Raw genomic sequence first — 16,708 nt, forward strand, 5'->3', positions numbered from 1 at the left:
ATTAGCATGATGGGGCTTGGCTGCAAGATTGGTGCGTGACGACCAAGCCTTATCAACGTCAGAATACTAGCGGCGCATGCCATTCCATTCGTTGCTACCGTGGCTTGCGTAGGGGAGACCGAGGTTTTGCGATAGCTTTTCTTGACTCAAATAAGGGGGCTGTGGTTACATCGCCTGTAGTAATAGCATAACTGCCCTCGGATCCAAGATGTAAGTCATCGTCATCATCATCACCACCAGCCTATCTACGCCCACTGCAGGGCAAAGGCCTCGCCCATTATTCTCCAATTACCCCGGTCCTGTGCTAACTGCCACCAATTGATCCCCGCAAACTTCTCAATCTCACCTGCCCATCTAACTTTCTGCTGTCCCCTGCCACCACGCTTGCCTTCTCTAGGGATCCACTCTGTTACCCTTAATGACCAACGGTTATCTTGCCTTCGCATTACATGGCCTGCCCGCGTCCATTTCTTCTTCTTAATTTCTACCAATAGGTCCTTAACACGCATTTGTTCCCAAGGTCATTCATCGTGTCACAAGTGACCTTCAGCCGTCAGCATGCAAGCTCTGCCTTTACTTCAGATACTTCGTTTGCTCGAAACCTCCTCGCTTTGGTATCACATGACAAGGCAAGATTGAAACGGCTGCTTCGCCTGCGCTTGCCATCAATGGCACACTGGCTGAGCTGTCTGTGTCCGCCGTTTAGCACAAGCGAAAGGATCAATCCAATCGTGCAGAAGGCATAGCTTGACGGCCGGCTGCAAAATCTCAAGCAAAGGCAAACTTCTTGAAACACTCCGTGTATAGTCTTTGCTTTCGCTCATGATAAATTTAGAAGGCTTCCTTTTAATTCCTTCTTGTGAGTCCAAGTTTCAAAAGCGATCTGTTCTTACCAGCAACATGTGGTTATCGCAATTTCTATAAGGCACGGAGAATAGATTTGCAGAGTTGTAAGGTCAACTCTAGAACACGGCCGCTCCACAGTAGGCTGAGCCCTCAGTGTGGCGCTTGATTTCCCCCACTGACAGTTAACAAAATTTGATCTATAACACGTGCCAGATGCGAAAGCAACACGAGGATATGATGACCACCGACTGACCAGTGCTGCAGACTGTCGTAATTATTCTGCTGCGGAATCGCGATGCCTTTTATTAAAGCCAGTATTAAAAGAACACTGCAGCTGTATATACGTACGTCTATGAGCGTACGTTACGCTGTAGCAACAGATAAAAAACTCCCCCCTCCCCTCGCGGGAACCCCTGTGTGCGACGCATAGGGAATTCACGTTGCAGCTTTGGACAGCGGAGGAACGGCGCTGGAACGATGGAGCGGAGCGGCGCAGGCACCGCGTTTTATAGCGCGCATAACGGTGAGGGGACGCGCCGGCGCCAGTGCGTCTGCCGCGGCTATGACGCAGCACAATCCAACACAATGCACTTTAATCCAATCCAAGCCAATCCAATCCAATCCAATGCCCCTCGCGAGAGAGTGTTCGCTATCGGAGAGGAGAGGGGGTGAGCGGCGGAGAGCGCAGCTGGCGCGGCGAGGAGAATGGGGGAGGGGAGGACGCCGACGACGACGACGCCGGATGCAGGGACAAGGCGAGTGAATGAGATGCAGTCGCATCTAAAAAAACTTCACCATCGCTTCCTAAAGAAAGTTGAGGGAAGCGCAAAAGCCTTCTCACATCAAAACTGCGTCCACAGAGCGTCGAAACCTTCGCCAAAATAGCGTCCAATTGATTGTCAAACCTTCAAAGACCCAAATCGCGAAACGAAGAACGAACCCATGCGACGATTTTGCGCGCACCAAGTAAACACCATCAACGAGCGATCTAAATGTATATCGATAAGTGGTTTATAAGATAAAAGTATACTATCGTTATCGTACTCCTTCTTCATTATCGATGCGTGTGTTGTCTTATCTAGAACTGTTCCTTTACCGCGATTTTCAAGTAGCCGCTTTGACACAATGTAAGCCCGGGCGGTTTCACGCACGCGCCGTGTGTCCAAAGATCTCCCCAAAGTTGTTCGGTAAACTAAGCGGTTAATGGGGAAATACCCTAGTTTTTTTTACAGGAAGCCAGCGGTCTTACTAAGGAAGTTTTAGCTTTAAAATTTCATACGCACCGGCAACACCACGTCTAACGCAGCACGCGTAGTCATGAGGTGTGGCGGCTTTGCCGCAATATGCGTATATTTGTGGTGGTGCACCTTTTACAGGCGTAGAAATGTACTAGTTGGGAATACTACGAATTAAGAAAGCCTTGCTGGCTCGAGTCATGGAGCAAGGAAAGCTCACTACAGGCCCCACCGGCACATTGAGAGAAGTGTGGAGGAAGTCCCGCGCATGTGGAGGAAATCCCCCAGTCCGGTTCAAGTTTTCCATGTTCAGTTTACACTTTGGAGAAGGAAAAGTGACAGCCCCTCCCCCCTCTCTACCAAGGGTACTCGTACTCCAAGCCCAGCGACCCCCCTCCCCCCCCCCCCCCCCCCCCCTAGCGATGCCACTGTACGTGCGATTGTTGTTTAGGGAATCAGAAATAAATAATCAACTCCTCGGACAACACAGCGTATGTTCGCATTACAGTGTTCTAGTTCACTGTAGTTCGCATGCACATTGCGACATTTTGTAAAGGGTAAGTTGCAGCCACCCTGCGCGTGTCACTGCAAGAGTTGAAAGATGACTCGAGACTCGCTGGCTGAATAGGTTGACGTTGCCCGTTCGTGTGACACATGTAATGGCAGTGCATTTAGTTTGGAGGTACAACCCCACGCTCTACGTAGTACGATCAAGTCACAGAAGTTCAGAGTTACTACCTTTGAAGAGCAGATACAGTGAGATACTCTACAACGACCTTGTGTCCACACAGGCACGCGTACTGTATACGTGGGGGGGGGGACCAGGTAACAAACAAAACAACGCATTGGACGACGTCAAAACACTCGTGTGCGACTACTTGCAGGGTGTACCGCCCCATCTGTCCCTTACGTTTAGCTTGGTTTCCTACTCCTCAATCAGGTAGATACCTGCGACAAAAGCAAGAAAACTGCGCCGACATCACTAACCGCATTACGCTGACTGGCGAGAATGGGCGCGACACACTCGTACTACACACCGGCGAGGACACTTTTCCGACAGCTGAGGTATTGGTAGCGCCGCCGTTAGCCGATCGCACTTTTTTTTTTTTCGACAGCACACGATCACAACCGAAACCGCCGAAACCTCGAGCAGACGGCGTTGCCTCGATCTTGCGAGGTAGCGGATGAGAGCCAGAGTTTATAGTCAGTTTCGTATCTCGGAACATCAAAGTTACAGTGTTACGGTAACTTCATTGTTATGGTCGCAAAATATCAAAAACAGAGAGAAATTTTTGTTAGAAGTTTTTTCTAACACTGTTAATGCATAGTACCAGACGCAACGCTTACGCTGTCCCATGGAGTGATGTTGACAGGGCAGCGGCCCAGTCAACATCACGTGACTTCCGCTCCGTTATTCCGGAAGTAGGCCCAAATAATTTTGTCCCGACTTGAGACAACGAAGAGCGAGTTGCGCAATCCTCCCTGTTCCGTGGCTCAGCCGCTCAGCCGGCCGAGCCGCCGAGCTGCTGACCCTGGCGCGCGCGCCTTCCCAATTGCGAAGTTTCGCACGCAAGCGTGCCTCAAAGCGAATTATGACGGCGTTCGAAGGTAATTTTTCAAATAACTGAGCGAAGTTAGCACATAAAATGAAATATTTGACGTTCTAACCGTATCGCGTAGCTCTCGTTTTCAGCCATGCTTTGCAGTGCCGTCTCAGCACCACGCTGGCGGCTTGGGGTTTCGACGAGTGTCTATTTTGTAACATTTACGATATTGCCTGAATCGCTGTGATGTTCGATATACTTATTTTAATCTCCTTTAAATGAAATTCGAGGCTTGTGTGCGTTCCTTGTCGATGTTTGAAACTGCAATAACAAGGGCCGCCCGGCCTTTCTGGGAGCGGCTGTCAACGTAACCGAATTCAACCCTACCTAACCGGTCGTAAAATCGCCGTCTGTTCTCTTGCAGAGATGGGCGTTCTTCCCGAGATCGCGCAGGCGGTCGAGGATATGGAATGGACGTGAGTTTTCTTGTTCGTTTGTGTTTGCAATGGGTAACTGCTAAAAAGGCCCGTTCATCGATTGTGTGTTCGGGCTTTCCGAAAGCTTGAGCTGATAGCCAAACAGATATGCTAATATTTCGGCAAGTGTTTGTTAGTTGATGTTCACTTCCAATTAAAAAATGGTCCGTGTTCTGTTCTGTCAAGTAGTGTTTAGGGCACGTTCTAAATACATGCTCAGCGATTGAAAGGTGTGTTATACTTGGCCAGACAACCACGCAAGCCGCTGGGTTAAAACAGAGACCATGATTAAAAGCGCGTTTACCCACTTACAGAGCTGTTGCCGGTTTTACGAGCCTTCAAATTTCTTTTGGTTGTATCGTTGCAGCCTTCCCACGGACGTGCAAGCTGAAGCCGTGCCTCTCATTCTTGGCGGCGGCGACGTGCTCATGGTAAGGAGTTCTCCGTGAATTGCTTTCTGTCCTGAGAAAACGTTCCACCGTTTAGCTGCGCATTAGGCCTACATATTCAAGTGTCAATGAGCCAAAACATTTTGGTGGGCTTTTATTGTTTGTAACATTGCAATAACTTCTTGGAAAATAGAATTTCTATAATGGGGCATTCCTTGGGGCTACTTGTTGTGTCCAGAATACAGGCACCTATTCTCATTCTGGCGTGGGGTGTTGGCACCCCATGCCAGACAGTTTCGGGCCCTTTTCCCCCCTCTTTCCCCCCCCTTAAAAATTCCATCGCATCGGGTGATGCCCGTGAACAAATATTGCACTTGAGTAACTTTTTCTCTCTGTGTGTGTACATGTGCCGATACAAGCCACCCCTGGAAATGAACCCCTGTGTGAGTCACTTTGCACACTTGTAAAATTCTTGATTTCACCGACTTAAACTTTGCTTCCGAGAAAACGAACGTGAGCAGTCATCTTATATAAAAGGCATTCTCATTCATGTGGACGTGAATGTGAATTGTTAATTTGTACTTAGAACTGGAAGTGCCCGGAGAGATGGAATTTGGACAAGCACATGCGTGTTCACACTGGCGAGGAACTGCAGGTGCGAGTACTGCTCGCTTTCATCCACTTGGAAGAACAGCTTCATGGCCGACAGATGCCAGCATGTAAGGGAAACGTCCTATGCATGCCTGTTCACGCACGTTTGCAAGTAGTGGCAGCCTACTCTACCATATACTTGTACTCACAAGTGAGAGGAAATAGCGCACAGTAGTAACTCCCACGAGTCTCCAGAAATCACTCAAGTTCAGCTAATAAATCTATACCAGTCTTACAAGTGCAAGTCTTAGTCAGGTGCCACTTCTCAATGTGAGGACCTGCTCTTGAATATTAATTAAACTTTGATGTAATGAAATATACAAGTTGATTAAAACAAACCTGCTACTTAATTCATCAATCAAATTTTGATGTCCATGTTGAATGCAGGCACAATTCTCCATTTTGTGTTTGCAGTTAACAATGCACGTGCAAAAGCTGTTCATGAAAAATTTATCAGGCTTCATCGGCATGCACAGCAATGCAGGGCCTGACATTTTTGGTTTTCACAGGTGTCAGTGTAAAGTCACAGAATCATCAGTGCTCAAATTCAAGTCAGTGGGAAAATAATAACCAAAATGTACTATTGGTGTTTTCTTACCTGTTTGTGGTACCTGTTTGGAAGGGATACTATGAAACATCTTGATCTCTGAAAACGAAGATGGGCGGAGGAGCTGAGTAGCGACATCAAAAGTCTTCCTGTGCAGTTTTTTTTGGCGAGTTACCATAGGCCATGCAGTGCTAGTTCTTGCTCAACGAGTAGACCACCCAGGGTTTTTTTTTTTAGATGCGACGCTGAGAGCATCTCTTGTCAGCGGCCCTGTCCTTCCTGCGTGCATCCGTCGTCGTCGGCGTCCACACTCTCCTCCGCTCACCCCCTCTCCTCTCCGATAGCGAACACTCTCTCGCGAGGGGTATTGGATTGGATTCGATTGGCTTGGCTTAAATTGGATTGGATTAAAGTGGATTGTGTTGCGTCATAGCCGCGGCAGACGCACTGGCGCCGGCGCGTGCCCAAGTGAGAGCGAACACTCTCTCTCAACATCTGCGGGTGTGCAGCCCAGCACGCTGTCACTCCACCGGTGGGCGGCGCTGCGCATATAACCGGTGTGCCGCTCTCCGGCGGCCTTTCGGTCGACGGTTGCTCTCCGCTTGCGCTTGAACCCCCCTCAGCGTCGCATCACACCAGGGTTCCCGCGAGGGGAGGTGGGCGTAATTTTTTTTTTGAGCAATTGTCCGGATCTTCCTACACATTCAGTTGTGCCGTTCGCACCAGTCGAAAATATAGAAAAATGTGCTGAAGAACAATGCAGATAAACATTCCAGCTATAAGATCAGATCAACCTTCTGTGCACTGCGCAGGTGTTATGCTGTCTTATAATTGCCAGTAAACTTCTGCATTATAGATTCGGTCATGTTAAAAGCCCATTGCAACAGCAGTTTCTTGTGATCAGCTGTTATCATAGTCAATTAGGTAATTTTTGGTAGGCATAATTTTTTGGGAAGCAGTGATAAAATATTGTTTTTTTTTTTGCCTTGCGCCATTGAAATCCAAACATCATTGTCAAATATTGTTTTTGGTGTTTAATTCTTGCTGCGAAGGAGGACCTTGTTTCATATCGTCCTGCCATTTATTTCGTTTGTCAGGTCTGTTGTCACAGGTCGGAAGAGCATTTGTGCTTATTTAAAGGAGCCATGAAGAGAAAATACAACTTCGTTTAATTTGAAAGAACTAGGATTCAGTATCAGCCCCAAAGATGCATTTTTTTAACGAAAAAGAAGCAAGAAGTATTTAAATTTTGCACCACAGTGACGTGTTATGAGCAAGAATGACGTCATATGGGCCAACAATAAAACATAACTTTCAGTGCGTTAACTGCGCGTTAGCATTCAAGTGATGTCAAATGGAACTATAGGCCCCATTACAGACGCCCAGTCATGTGTCGTCGCGACAGGTCAGTTAGGTGGCCGCCAATCGCACAAACAAGGTTCTGTGACGTCATAGAAAAGTTGCGGGAAATTGGCCAGGGGGTCGCGACTGCTTCACACGTTTTCTTTAATATCTCCGTTATTTGTTCGAAGATTGCGATGATATTGGTATCGTTGTCATCGGGACTAAACCATCGTTTTAATAAACCTAACTTGTGTTTTGACTTGTGTTTTGTGCAAGCGCCCCTGTCACACGGGCGCTTTCAGTCGTGATTGAGTCTATCCAGATCGAGCTCAGTCCGAATCGGGCACTGCTACACGTCAGTTTCAATGGCGATTGAGCCCGATCTCGTTCGAACTCAATCCTGGATTCTCAAGCGCGATTGAGGTTTTTAAGCGCGGTCGGACGAAAGCGGTGATACTCTCGTCCCCAATGAGCACAGAAGCTGACTTCAACATCAATTGACTTGACTCAAATAAGCTTGCGATAGCGTTTATATAGTTATGTATACCTACGACCACGCTAAGTTACCAGACGCCGGCCGCGAAGTACATTTTGGCGATATCTGGCGTACGTGAGTGCAACCGATGCAAGATCTCAATCGGAATTGAAACGTGCTGTGTAGCAGCAATGATGCGTCGAGCGCACTCGAAGTCAATCACGCTTCGAATTCGCTTTGATACGGATTGAAAGTGCCCGTGTGCAGGCCTGGGTATAAAATGCAATTCATTACAGAGTTACAGTATAGTGTTATAGTTTGTTGTTTAAGTTTGTTGTTTACCCAATCACTCATCTGTTCATATGTCTTCAGTACCTTTTAGTTAATTCGTTTTTCAGCGTTTGATTGATGTTGCAATCAAAGAAGTCATGTTACTGGAGGCTTGCCAACTGACCGGCATCGGCACAACGAACGTCAACCGGACGAACTTCAAAATGGCGGATGGCCAAGGAAGAAACACTTCTGTTGGTTACATCATTTTGGACTTGCAGTTCATTTAGTCAAGTCCTGTGCACCTCAGGTCATCATCCCAATCTCAAGGATTCTTTACACTAGCACTAAGTGCTATCAATAACAGTCAATATCATTTCTTGGAATCGAAAGGTGGTGCTGCAATTTTCACATGCAGGCATGCTTCAATAAACAGTTTGAGTTCCTCTGGGCTTTTTAGTAGTAGTGCATCCACTCGGCCGCCTGATGCAGCTGACATAACCATTCGATTTGACATTACGAAGTCGCAGGGAAATTGCCCCTAAGCCTTGAAACCAGTTACACGCCTGCTAAATACTAGCTTGCTCGGGTCACTCTTAATCTGTCTCCATTCGTGTGCATCGATTTCCCTGTCGGTTGGTTTCAGATGGAGCTGCCCTATTTTACATTGATGAGCAACTCGCATAGTCCTCCAAGGGTTGTTGCTGGCTCCCTGTATAGACCCTTTGCAAAATGGCCAAATCGTTGGCGGAAAAGCAGCAAGCCACTCTGGCAACACTGTGCACCCGCTGCGCCGCCTATAGAAAGATGCGAAAAGGCTGCGCGCACAGAGTTTCTATGGAGTAGCTACCGTCCACCGTCCACGTAATTGCATACGCGTCGTGGGGCAACATACTCGTGAATCCGTGGGTGAAAACGTGCAACCGCAACGGCGTTGCTACGATCTGCTTCCTTTCTAATGGCGTCGTCGCTTTCACCACCAGTGTTACCACCGCTGAATTCTCAGTGTTGGCCGCCTTTTTGCAAAGGGTCTATTGAAAAAATCCTTTACTCAATGTTGCGGCATTTTGAAGGGAAGGGATCAAGGGGTAGCCACTTTTTCATCCTCATCAGCAGCATATATCTAGGCCCACTGCACGGAAAGGGCTTCTCCCATACTGAATAATTAGACGCGCTAAGTAACGGGGACCAGAAGAAGCACGTAGACACAGACAAGGCGTTTTGTTTGTGTCTACGCGTTTTTTTCTGATCCCCGTTGCTTAGCGCCTCTAATTATTCAGTATGTTCTACCAACTAGCCCTAATCAGGCTTTTGTTACTTAATACTTCTCCCATAGATCTCCATACTGGTCCTGTGCTAACTGCGACCAATTTATCCCCGTAAAATTCTTGATCTCATCTGCCCGCCTAACTTTCTGCCGCCCCCTGCCGCGCTTGTCATCTCCAGGGATCCACTCTGTTACCCTTAAAGACCAACGGTCATCTTGCCTTCGTATTACGTACACGCCATGCCCATGCCCATTTTTTCGCATTACATGCCCTGCCCACGCCCATTCTTTCGCATTACGTGCCCTGCCCACGCCCATTACTTTTTATGCCAGTTTTAATGCCATTTAGCACAGTCCAAGTGGCACGTACCAGGGCCTTTGGCGTTCTGCAGTTACGTACTTTAACACTGTGACGCACGCCTGTGAAGACAGAAGGCGATAGGAATTCTTTTAATAGTATGCTATTTTATGCCACTTTTTCATTTCAGGAATGTTATGTTTCCTTGGTGGCACCAGAAGGAACACACCAACCCAGTCGGCGTCTTCCCTTTTCTTTTTATGGCCAATTGTAAGGTTTCTGGATTGGATGCACTGAAATTTCAAACCTTCCACGTTATATGCCAAAATTATGTCAGGCAAGAAGAGCTTAGCTGTACTTCAGGAGGAGCTTTCAGACATTAATTGTAATCTCGTAGGAATAAAGAAGGTTAAAACAAGTTAGGGTATTGGTTAGCAGGCTTAATTTACACTGCCGAGAGCATCAGGCAAAGAAAAAGTTGTGGGTAGATTTCGTGATCCATAAAGAAGTATCGGAAAACGTGAAAAAATTCTATTCATTTAGCTAAAGGGTTGACCCAGTTGTGATTTACCTAACAGAGGGTATACGCTATTGAGAATACCAGCCTATGTGCCAACATTTAGCTACAATGGTGAGGCTGCATGTAGTCTCTAATTGGTAATGAATTAGGTGCAAGGTACACGATAATAATGTAAGACTACTTAATGCAAACGTCAAAACCAAGTTCGCAAACGAGCCGGGGGAAACTTCGGAATACCGCATTTTCGCGCGTATAACCCGCACCAAAAATGCGAAAATTTCATTGGCGAAATAGGGGTGGGGATAATACGCGCGGTTTCTCCTTTAGTGCAGCTTCACGGCAGTGCGCGTTGTGCCGTGAAGTCGCACTTTCCAGAATCAAATGTGCGAGCAATACGCGAGGATTTTTTTTTCTTTTCCGGTGAGCTGAAAGTGGGGGTGCGGATTGTATGCAAGGGCGGGTTATACGCGCGAAAATACGGTAGGTGTTCCGAATATCCAATACGCTGTTTGGATTATCAGAGTAATAACCTGCAGAGAATTAATACAGTTTTCTGCAAATGAAAGTGTAAAAAACGGGCATGGAGGAGGCTCAACGGGGAAGCTGAAAGTGAAGGACTTCATTAGTTTAGGTACCATGTTAGATGTGTTGCTGTTCAGTTCATCGCACCAGTGAGCCGTGGCTTTTTGTGTGTGCGCGCGCGCACGCATACTGATAGGTCTTTTTTTTTTCAAATAGTAACTTCACAATTAATAGTAACACACAATTCCCTTCTCGTGAGAACGCAGGTCTTGGAGGAGGCAGAACATCTGGGCCTGCTCCTGTAATTCCCAGGTCAGTATCTTTCAGGTCTGTGCGAGTGAGTCTCACTGAAGTAATGGCTGAGGTGATGGGCCCACTGTACGTATGCGCTATCAGACGTGGTGGTCTCAGGTGATGTTTTATGTAGATGTCTTGCTGTTTTAGCTGGTTGTTTCTTGAGCCTTGGTTAAGCCTTCTTATTTTGAGAACGCCTTGACTGTAGAGTCGACGGTGTGATGATGCCTGGGGAGGTTCCTGCCCTTGGTGTATATATGAAGGCCTAACATAGCACCAGTTTCATTCATTGGCTACCTGCGAACCTGTGATCTGCAATGGTCTTAATACTGAGCTCTATACACGGGTGATCCATGCACAACCGCTAACCCCGGCCTTAGATAGGAAGAGGCTGATAATCCCCTTTTGCCAAAACAGGTTTTCTAGCGTTGTCGCCGTATGACTTCACCTCCAAGGCAAAGGACTGCAGTGCTCCATCCCTGCACAAGTTTGTTGGTCAACGTCAGTTTGCTGATTTGAATTGTTCCTGCGAAGCTGGACTGTAGTGAAATTAGTCCGAGGCAGATGCTTCAGGGAACTTTTAGATTGAGACGTGGCTGCTATTGCATCACGTGTTAGGATAACAAAAAATGAGTTATGCTCTTTTGTACTCCCCACTCCACTCCGCTGGGTCATCAAAACTTGCTTGAGAGTACCATCCCGGTAGTTTGCAAGCGAAGCTTGTATTAACCGACTCATGACGCCGTTGGTGTTGCTGTTGGCGTCATACACAAAACTCCCTCCTCGCCTGTTGCTAGAGACGGGAAATCCCCCGCTCCGACAAGTGGCATGCCGGATCACGCCATACTCCTAGCCAGACACAGGCGCTGGCTCCCTACGGAGGAGAGAGGGGAGGTTAATTGGTTCCGCGCACTCAGTTTCTTGCCAGTTGAAGGCTTGCGCCATGGGTAAGCCGTGCTTGGCCCGCTCTGCCGAAGAGCAGGCAGCCCTGAAAGAACGGGAGTGGGCACGTGAGTGAATCCAGAGTTTGGGCAATTAGAAAGCCATGCGGAACACCAATGGGAGGCCGCTGAAGGGGTCTGGCGAGCAGAGGTTGACCATTTGGTTTGACGGATTTCACAAGGTATTGGTTTACGGTTTCACAGGGTTGGACAAGCACAGCGTGCATTCGTGTTCACATAGAGGAGGGGTTTATTTTTTACAAGCCTGTTTGTAGCTCCATTAGACGTGGTGTGGTAGAGAGAAGTTTTCGTATGTTTAGCAGGCATGCTCTCATATTTCGTATATATATAGCACACATTAATTTGAGTAACGTGAAAATTTTGGCGAGTTGATGATGCAGGTTGAACTTAAGCACAAGCGAAAAGACACGGACGACAGCAAGAAGGCACACAAGCGCTTACTTACAAATGGGCTTTGTTTTCACAAGAAACGCGATTTATATACGAAATTAAAGAAAACAAAACACGAAAAAACAGAAACCAAATTCCCCATCTATTATCGGCACGTGCCCTATAACTCCTTCTTTGTGAGTGTAATTGAAGGTATACGCTGATAGAATGTTCCCCCAAGCGTTCTATCTCGGCCCTCTCGATAACTTCCCAAGTAAGCGTGTTCAAGTTTCTGCCGATAAGACAGCAACTTTCAACGTTAAAAACAAAGCGGATGGTCACCTTGCCACCCGCTGTGACACGTCCGAAAACCGCTGTTTGAAAGTTATCGTGTTATCATCAAAAACTTGAACACGTTTACCCGCGAAATTATTGAGGTGGCCGAGATATGGGTAACATTGTATCCGTGCAGCTTCAGTTGCACTCATAAAGAAGGAGCTAGACGTTTTTATTTATATTGCACGTTTCCGGAAAAATATAGTTAAGTTGTAAGTCAGCGCTTGGTGTGTCTTCTTGCTGTCGTCCATGTCTTTTCACAGCTGTGATTCAACGTAATTTCAGTAGCTGTCTGGCTTGCACATGACGCAATTAACGACCGAATGGTTCAAAATGGCGCAGCATGTCGCACAAACTGCTGACCAAGAGTGCACGCTGTAGGCAAACCTACAGGTGTAATTATAAACTACAAACTGTACCAACATGTCTGCCAGTACTCTTCCAAAGCTTGCAGCAAAGGAACAGACACAGTAATCGTGAGTATAGCTCAATTTCCGAGAAAAACGAGCTCTCGAGCAATGTAGATGTGGCATCATGAATTTTGATTAGTGCGATTTCACCTCAGGTGAGCTGCAAGCGGTGTTCTTTTGTTCGCACAAAATATAAAAGCACTCGAGGTGGTGAGCCATGCAGGTTAGTTAACGACATAAAGCATTAAAACCAGATGGTTTCTTTTATCAGTCAGTAAATGAGCACGAGGCTCCGGTAGAGTTCTCTGTCAACTGGCAGCCACTGGAGCTTAAATATATAGAACTGCGCTAGAGATAATAAATATGAGTTTCTCCTTGACAGGCCTTCAAATGAAATGATATCGCGGAATATGTACATACATAAATTACTGGGGGCACCTGAATCTGCTTGCGAGCGTTGCAAGCGACAGCATTTTTTCCATGAGAATCAGGCAAATAAGTTGCGAGCCTCTGAAGGCTGCTGTCATCGCGCGCGAGCCCCACCGAGTAATTAATTATGGGGGAATTTCGGATGGGTATAATAGTCACAGCCAACTAGGAAGGTGTGAATTACATGTCAGCTTGTGACGGCAGCGGTCACTGTGACTGGCCAATCCCTTTGAGTGGGTGTTTTATTGATCTGAAGTGCATCTACTCCTAGCTGAGAAGCAACGAATCTGTATCATGGCAACTTCAATGAACCGCCGCAGCGCACACGAAATGTATTCGTAACGTATCGTCAGAAAAAGTCAATGCTTTCGCATTTAAAGCATGCGAGTAGAATCCAGTGTACCTTGAAAGCCACGTTTCATGACACAAGGCATTAATGGATGTGTCACTTGCCTCTTACCACGCTTCTCTGGGTTTGAGTCCTGTTGCTTTCACTGACCGCAGCTATCATTGGCCAATCCACTTGTGTGGGTAAGTGTTTAGTTTGAAACCCATTCCGTTCTGAGAAGCTACAAATTTGCATTGTGCGAACTTCGTAAATCCAGCTTGAAAACACGCGACTTAAGAAATAATGTGAGCAATTTATGTCCAAGAATCTCAGCTGGCTGTTAATGGAAAATTCCGGTGAAGGTGAATGCATCGAAGAATTACACAAACCCAAAACAGCTGGTTCAGCACCTTCAGAGACTACAGGGTGTGCTTGCATGGCACACTGCCCTCAAGGACCTTGAGTTTGTTGACGATTTCCTGGGCTTGTTCGAAATCAACACGAGAATAAGCGAATGTGTTGGGGTGATTTTTATGTGTTAATTCACATGAGTTAAGTGCAAATGAATACAGAGCCACATGACAAGGTCAGACTCAGAACATTTGACTTGTTGCAAGTCATAACCTCCCCATACTTGAGGAAAATTTAGACGGCCTGTGTATGGGTAGTTTCAATTGGAAGGCAGTGTTTTTGAATGCAAACAATACAATTTTTTGTAGGGAAGATGCTGAAATGAACTGTACAAATTACAATTACAAACAATAATCCAGTTCCCCATTTTATAATAAAGTGCAAAGTCAATTTTCAATCCAACAGAGCAGGTACAGTTGAATCCAACTTTTATTACAAGGTTAACGTGTCTATTACAGAGTAGGGACATACCAAAAAATCGACGCAAGGGGTGCTAGCTGGTACAAAGCTGAGTGCCAGCTGGTACAACTTTGTTGTTTTGAACAGTTTGGAGGCTTGTACAGTATCATTTATTCTATTCAGGTGTTTGGCATGTGTAGCTAATTGGGTGTTTCAGTAGACAACTGTTGCAAGAGGTATTAGCACATGGCGCCCGTATCGGCATCAGCCGCACTTCGCATACAATGTTCTACTTCACTTTCAGTGCCACAATGTTGGACTCAGCATTTTAACCACCACCACTGGCCTGTGTGTTGCGAGTTGCTGATGAAGGTGGAACAGGACAGCTACATTTGACAACACACAAAAAAACAGCTTTACGAACATTACTGAGGGACCAACTAAGGGTGGCCAAGATAAGCATATATATGGGTAATGCCACTGCACTGCTACTTCACAGGACAACTTTCCTTCAAGTTCTCACGTCCTAAGTGATACATTCTGAAATTTGAGGATGCTGAATGGAAGCATGAACTTAGAGATGAAAACTTGAAGTCTTAAACAAAGTATGATAGTAAAACACCTCTGAATAATACTTCCAGGTACTCATCATAGACAATCTCTGAAAACCACAAAAAAGCCCCACATTGAGGGAAATAAAAGATTTGTAGACACCCAGTGACCAGATCACTGATTGTGTTGCTGTCAAAGCAAAACTAATAAGTGCACTTTAAACACAAAAATAATGCTTCTGAATGAATACAATTTAAAAATATTTGTGTGCCAAGCTTTCGGAACACGTCATACAATTAAGAAATGGCAGAGCCACTGACAAAAATGTCTGGCTTAGCCTTACCCACACAAGAGAAAGAATGGTTGAGAACTGCTTCGTCTCTGAATATTATCGAACAGTTATCAACAGCAGTCACCAGAAAGGACCTTCTCTAGTGACAGATGATGTGCCCAGGGCCTCGTGACATTACTTCTGTGAAGTGTGCAATTTTATTTACCGCAACAAGGCAGAAAAGATAGACTATCACATGGACCGCTTGTTACTATCACTTGGGCATCCTCTTTGAGGAGGAACGAAGCAGTGTATGGTGCACTTTGTAAACAGGCAATGTTGGACTCGGTATTTTTAACAATCACCACTGGCCTGTGTGCTGCGAGTTGCTGATGGAGGTGGAACAGCACAGCTACATCTTACACCCAAAAAACGTGTGCTTTCTGCTTTCAAGAGCGAAAAAATGCATAAATTGGTTATTGAAAAAACTTGACGTAATCATGTGCAACTTTTCTTCAAAACAACTGTCAGTGAATTTCTAAATCAGATTATAAATGTTCACACTGAATAAGCTAAATTTTTATGGCATTTCTCACGAGCATTCAAACTCGTGTGAACTGATTTTTATTTTACACGTAAATCTGTTATTGGGGATGTCACCCTGGTTTCGTGTAGAATTGGTGCTTGATAAGCAAGTATGCCAGTGAAAACCTCGGGTTGTCTGCTTTTTACATTGTATCAATTAACCCTTGTAATTATTAGGCTTGAACCAAAGCCAGTGCAAAGGCAATGAGCAGGAAGTTATTGTTGTAAGGTCACCTGACTATAGCACTTATCTGGAAAAACCAATGGACAAGTGGCGCTTTGATGCAGCAAACGTGACCTCTCATCACAAATTGTGCACGTGGAAGCTCTTGACGCCCCTGCGCAGCCCTGGACACAAAAACTCCGACTCCTCTGTTTATTCTGAAGAAACTCAAGATACAATTGCTTATGCCCCATCAAACAGCCACTTGACCATTGGTTTCCCAGATAACTGCTATAGTCAGGTGACCTTACAATAACCCTCTGTTCATTACATTTTCACTGGTTTTCGTTCAAGCCTAATAATTACAACGGTTGATACAATGTAAAAAGCAGACATCTCGAGGTTTTCACTGGCCTACCTGCTTATCAAGCACCTTTTCATGAAATCAGGGTGGCACCCTTGTTAATGGATGTATGTGTAAAGTTCACACGAATTTGAATTCAAGTGAGAAATTCCATAAAAATGTGGCTTATTCAGTGTGAACAGTTATAACCTCATTTAGAAATCCACTGACAATTATTTTAAAGAACAGTTGTACTTGATTGCATCAAGTTATTTCGATAACCAATTTATGCATTTTTCGCACTTGCAAGCACAATGCACTGCACTCAATGTGAGGTGCACGTTTATCCGAACATACGACCTGTTTGGATACTAAGGGGAGCGAGTACTGCACTGGCCTGCCTCCCATCACTTGTGGGTAGAAGCATGGTACAGTAAGTTTACCTTATTAGTGAACTTGCGTGAACACACAC

At 45.9% G+C, this 16,708-nt stretch overlaps 1 protein-coding gene across 5 annotated transcripts; it reads left to right on the top strand.

Moving 5' to 3' along the window:
* The first annotated feature begins 3,506 nt into the window (after positions 1-3,506).
* On the top strand, positions 3,507-15,351 carry LOC144159087 (uncharacterized). Of its 5 annotated transcripts, none has more exons than XM_077690359.1 (7): positions 3,507-3,689; positions 4,050-4,101; positions 4,469-4,532; positions 4,910-4,933; positions 5,077-5,209; positions 5,651-5,718; positions 7,906-8,220. In XM_077690359.1, exons 1-7 carry the CDS (start codon positions 3,674-3,676, stop codon positions 8,065-8,067), a joined length of 519 nt encoding a protein of 172 aa, XP_077546485.1. In that variant the 5' UTR covers positions 3,507-3,673; the 3' UTR covers positions 8,068-8,220. The 5 variants fall into 5 exon arrangements, with proteins under 5 accessions (XP_077546485.1, XP_077546486.1, XP_077546489.1 ...); XM_077690361.1 differs by lacking the exons at positions 5,651-5,718; positions 7,906-8,220 and adding exons at positions 10,651-10,696; positions 14,627-15,351 and having other exon boundaries at positions 3,513-3,689; XM_077690360.1 differs by lacking the exon at positions 4,910-4,933 and having other exon boundaries at positions 3,508-3,689.
* The last annotated feature ends 1,357 nt before the right edge of the window (positions 15,352-16,708 follow it).

The sequence above is a fragment of the Haemaphysalis longicornis genome, unplaced genomic scaffold, assembly GCF_048455015.1.
Source record: "Haemaphysalis longicornis isolate Haplotype H1 unplaced genomic scaffold, Haemaphysalis longicornis Haplotype H1 scaffold_10, whole genome shotgun sequence".
NCBI classification, from domain to species: domain Eukaryota; kingdom Metazoa; phylum Arthropoda; class Arachnida; order Ixodida; family Ixodidae; genus Haemaphysalis; species Haemaphysalis longicornis.

What these genes read in the sequence shown, in the direction of transcription:
- LOC144159087 (XM_077690359.1), top strand. An exon ending in GTCGAGGATATGGAATGGAC is followed by an intron (nt 4,102 to 4,468) that starts GTGAGTTTTCTT and finishes GTATCGTTGCAG; the next exon opens with CCTTCCCACGGACGTGCAAG. An exon ending in GCGGCGGCGACGTGCTCATG is followed by an intron (nt 4,533 to 4,909) that starts GTAAGGAGTTCT and finishes TGCCGATACAAG; the next exon opens with CCACCCCTGGAAATGAACCC.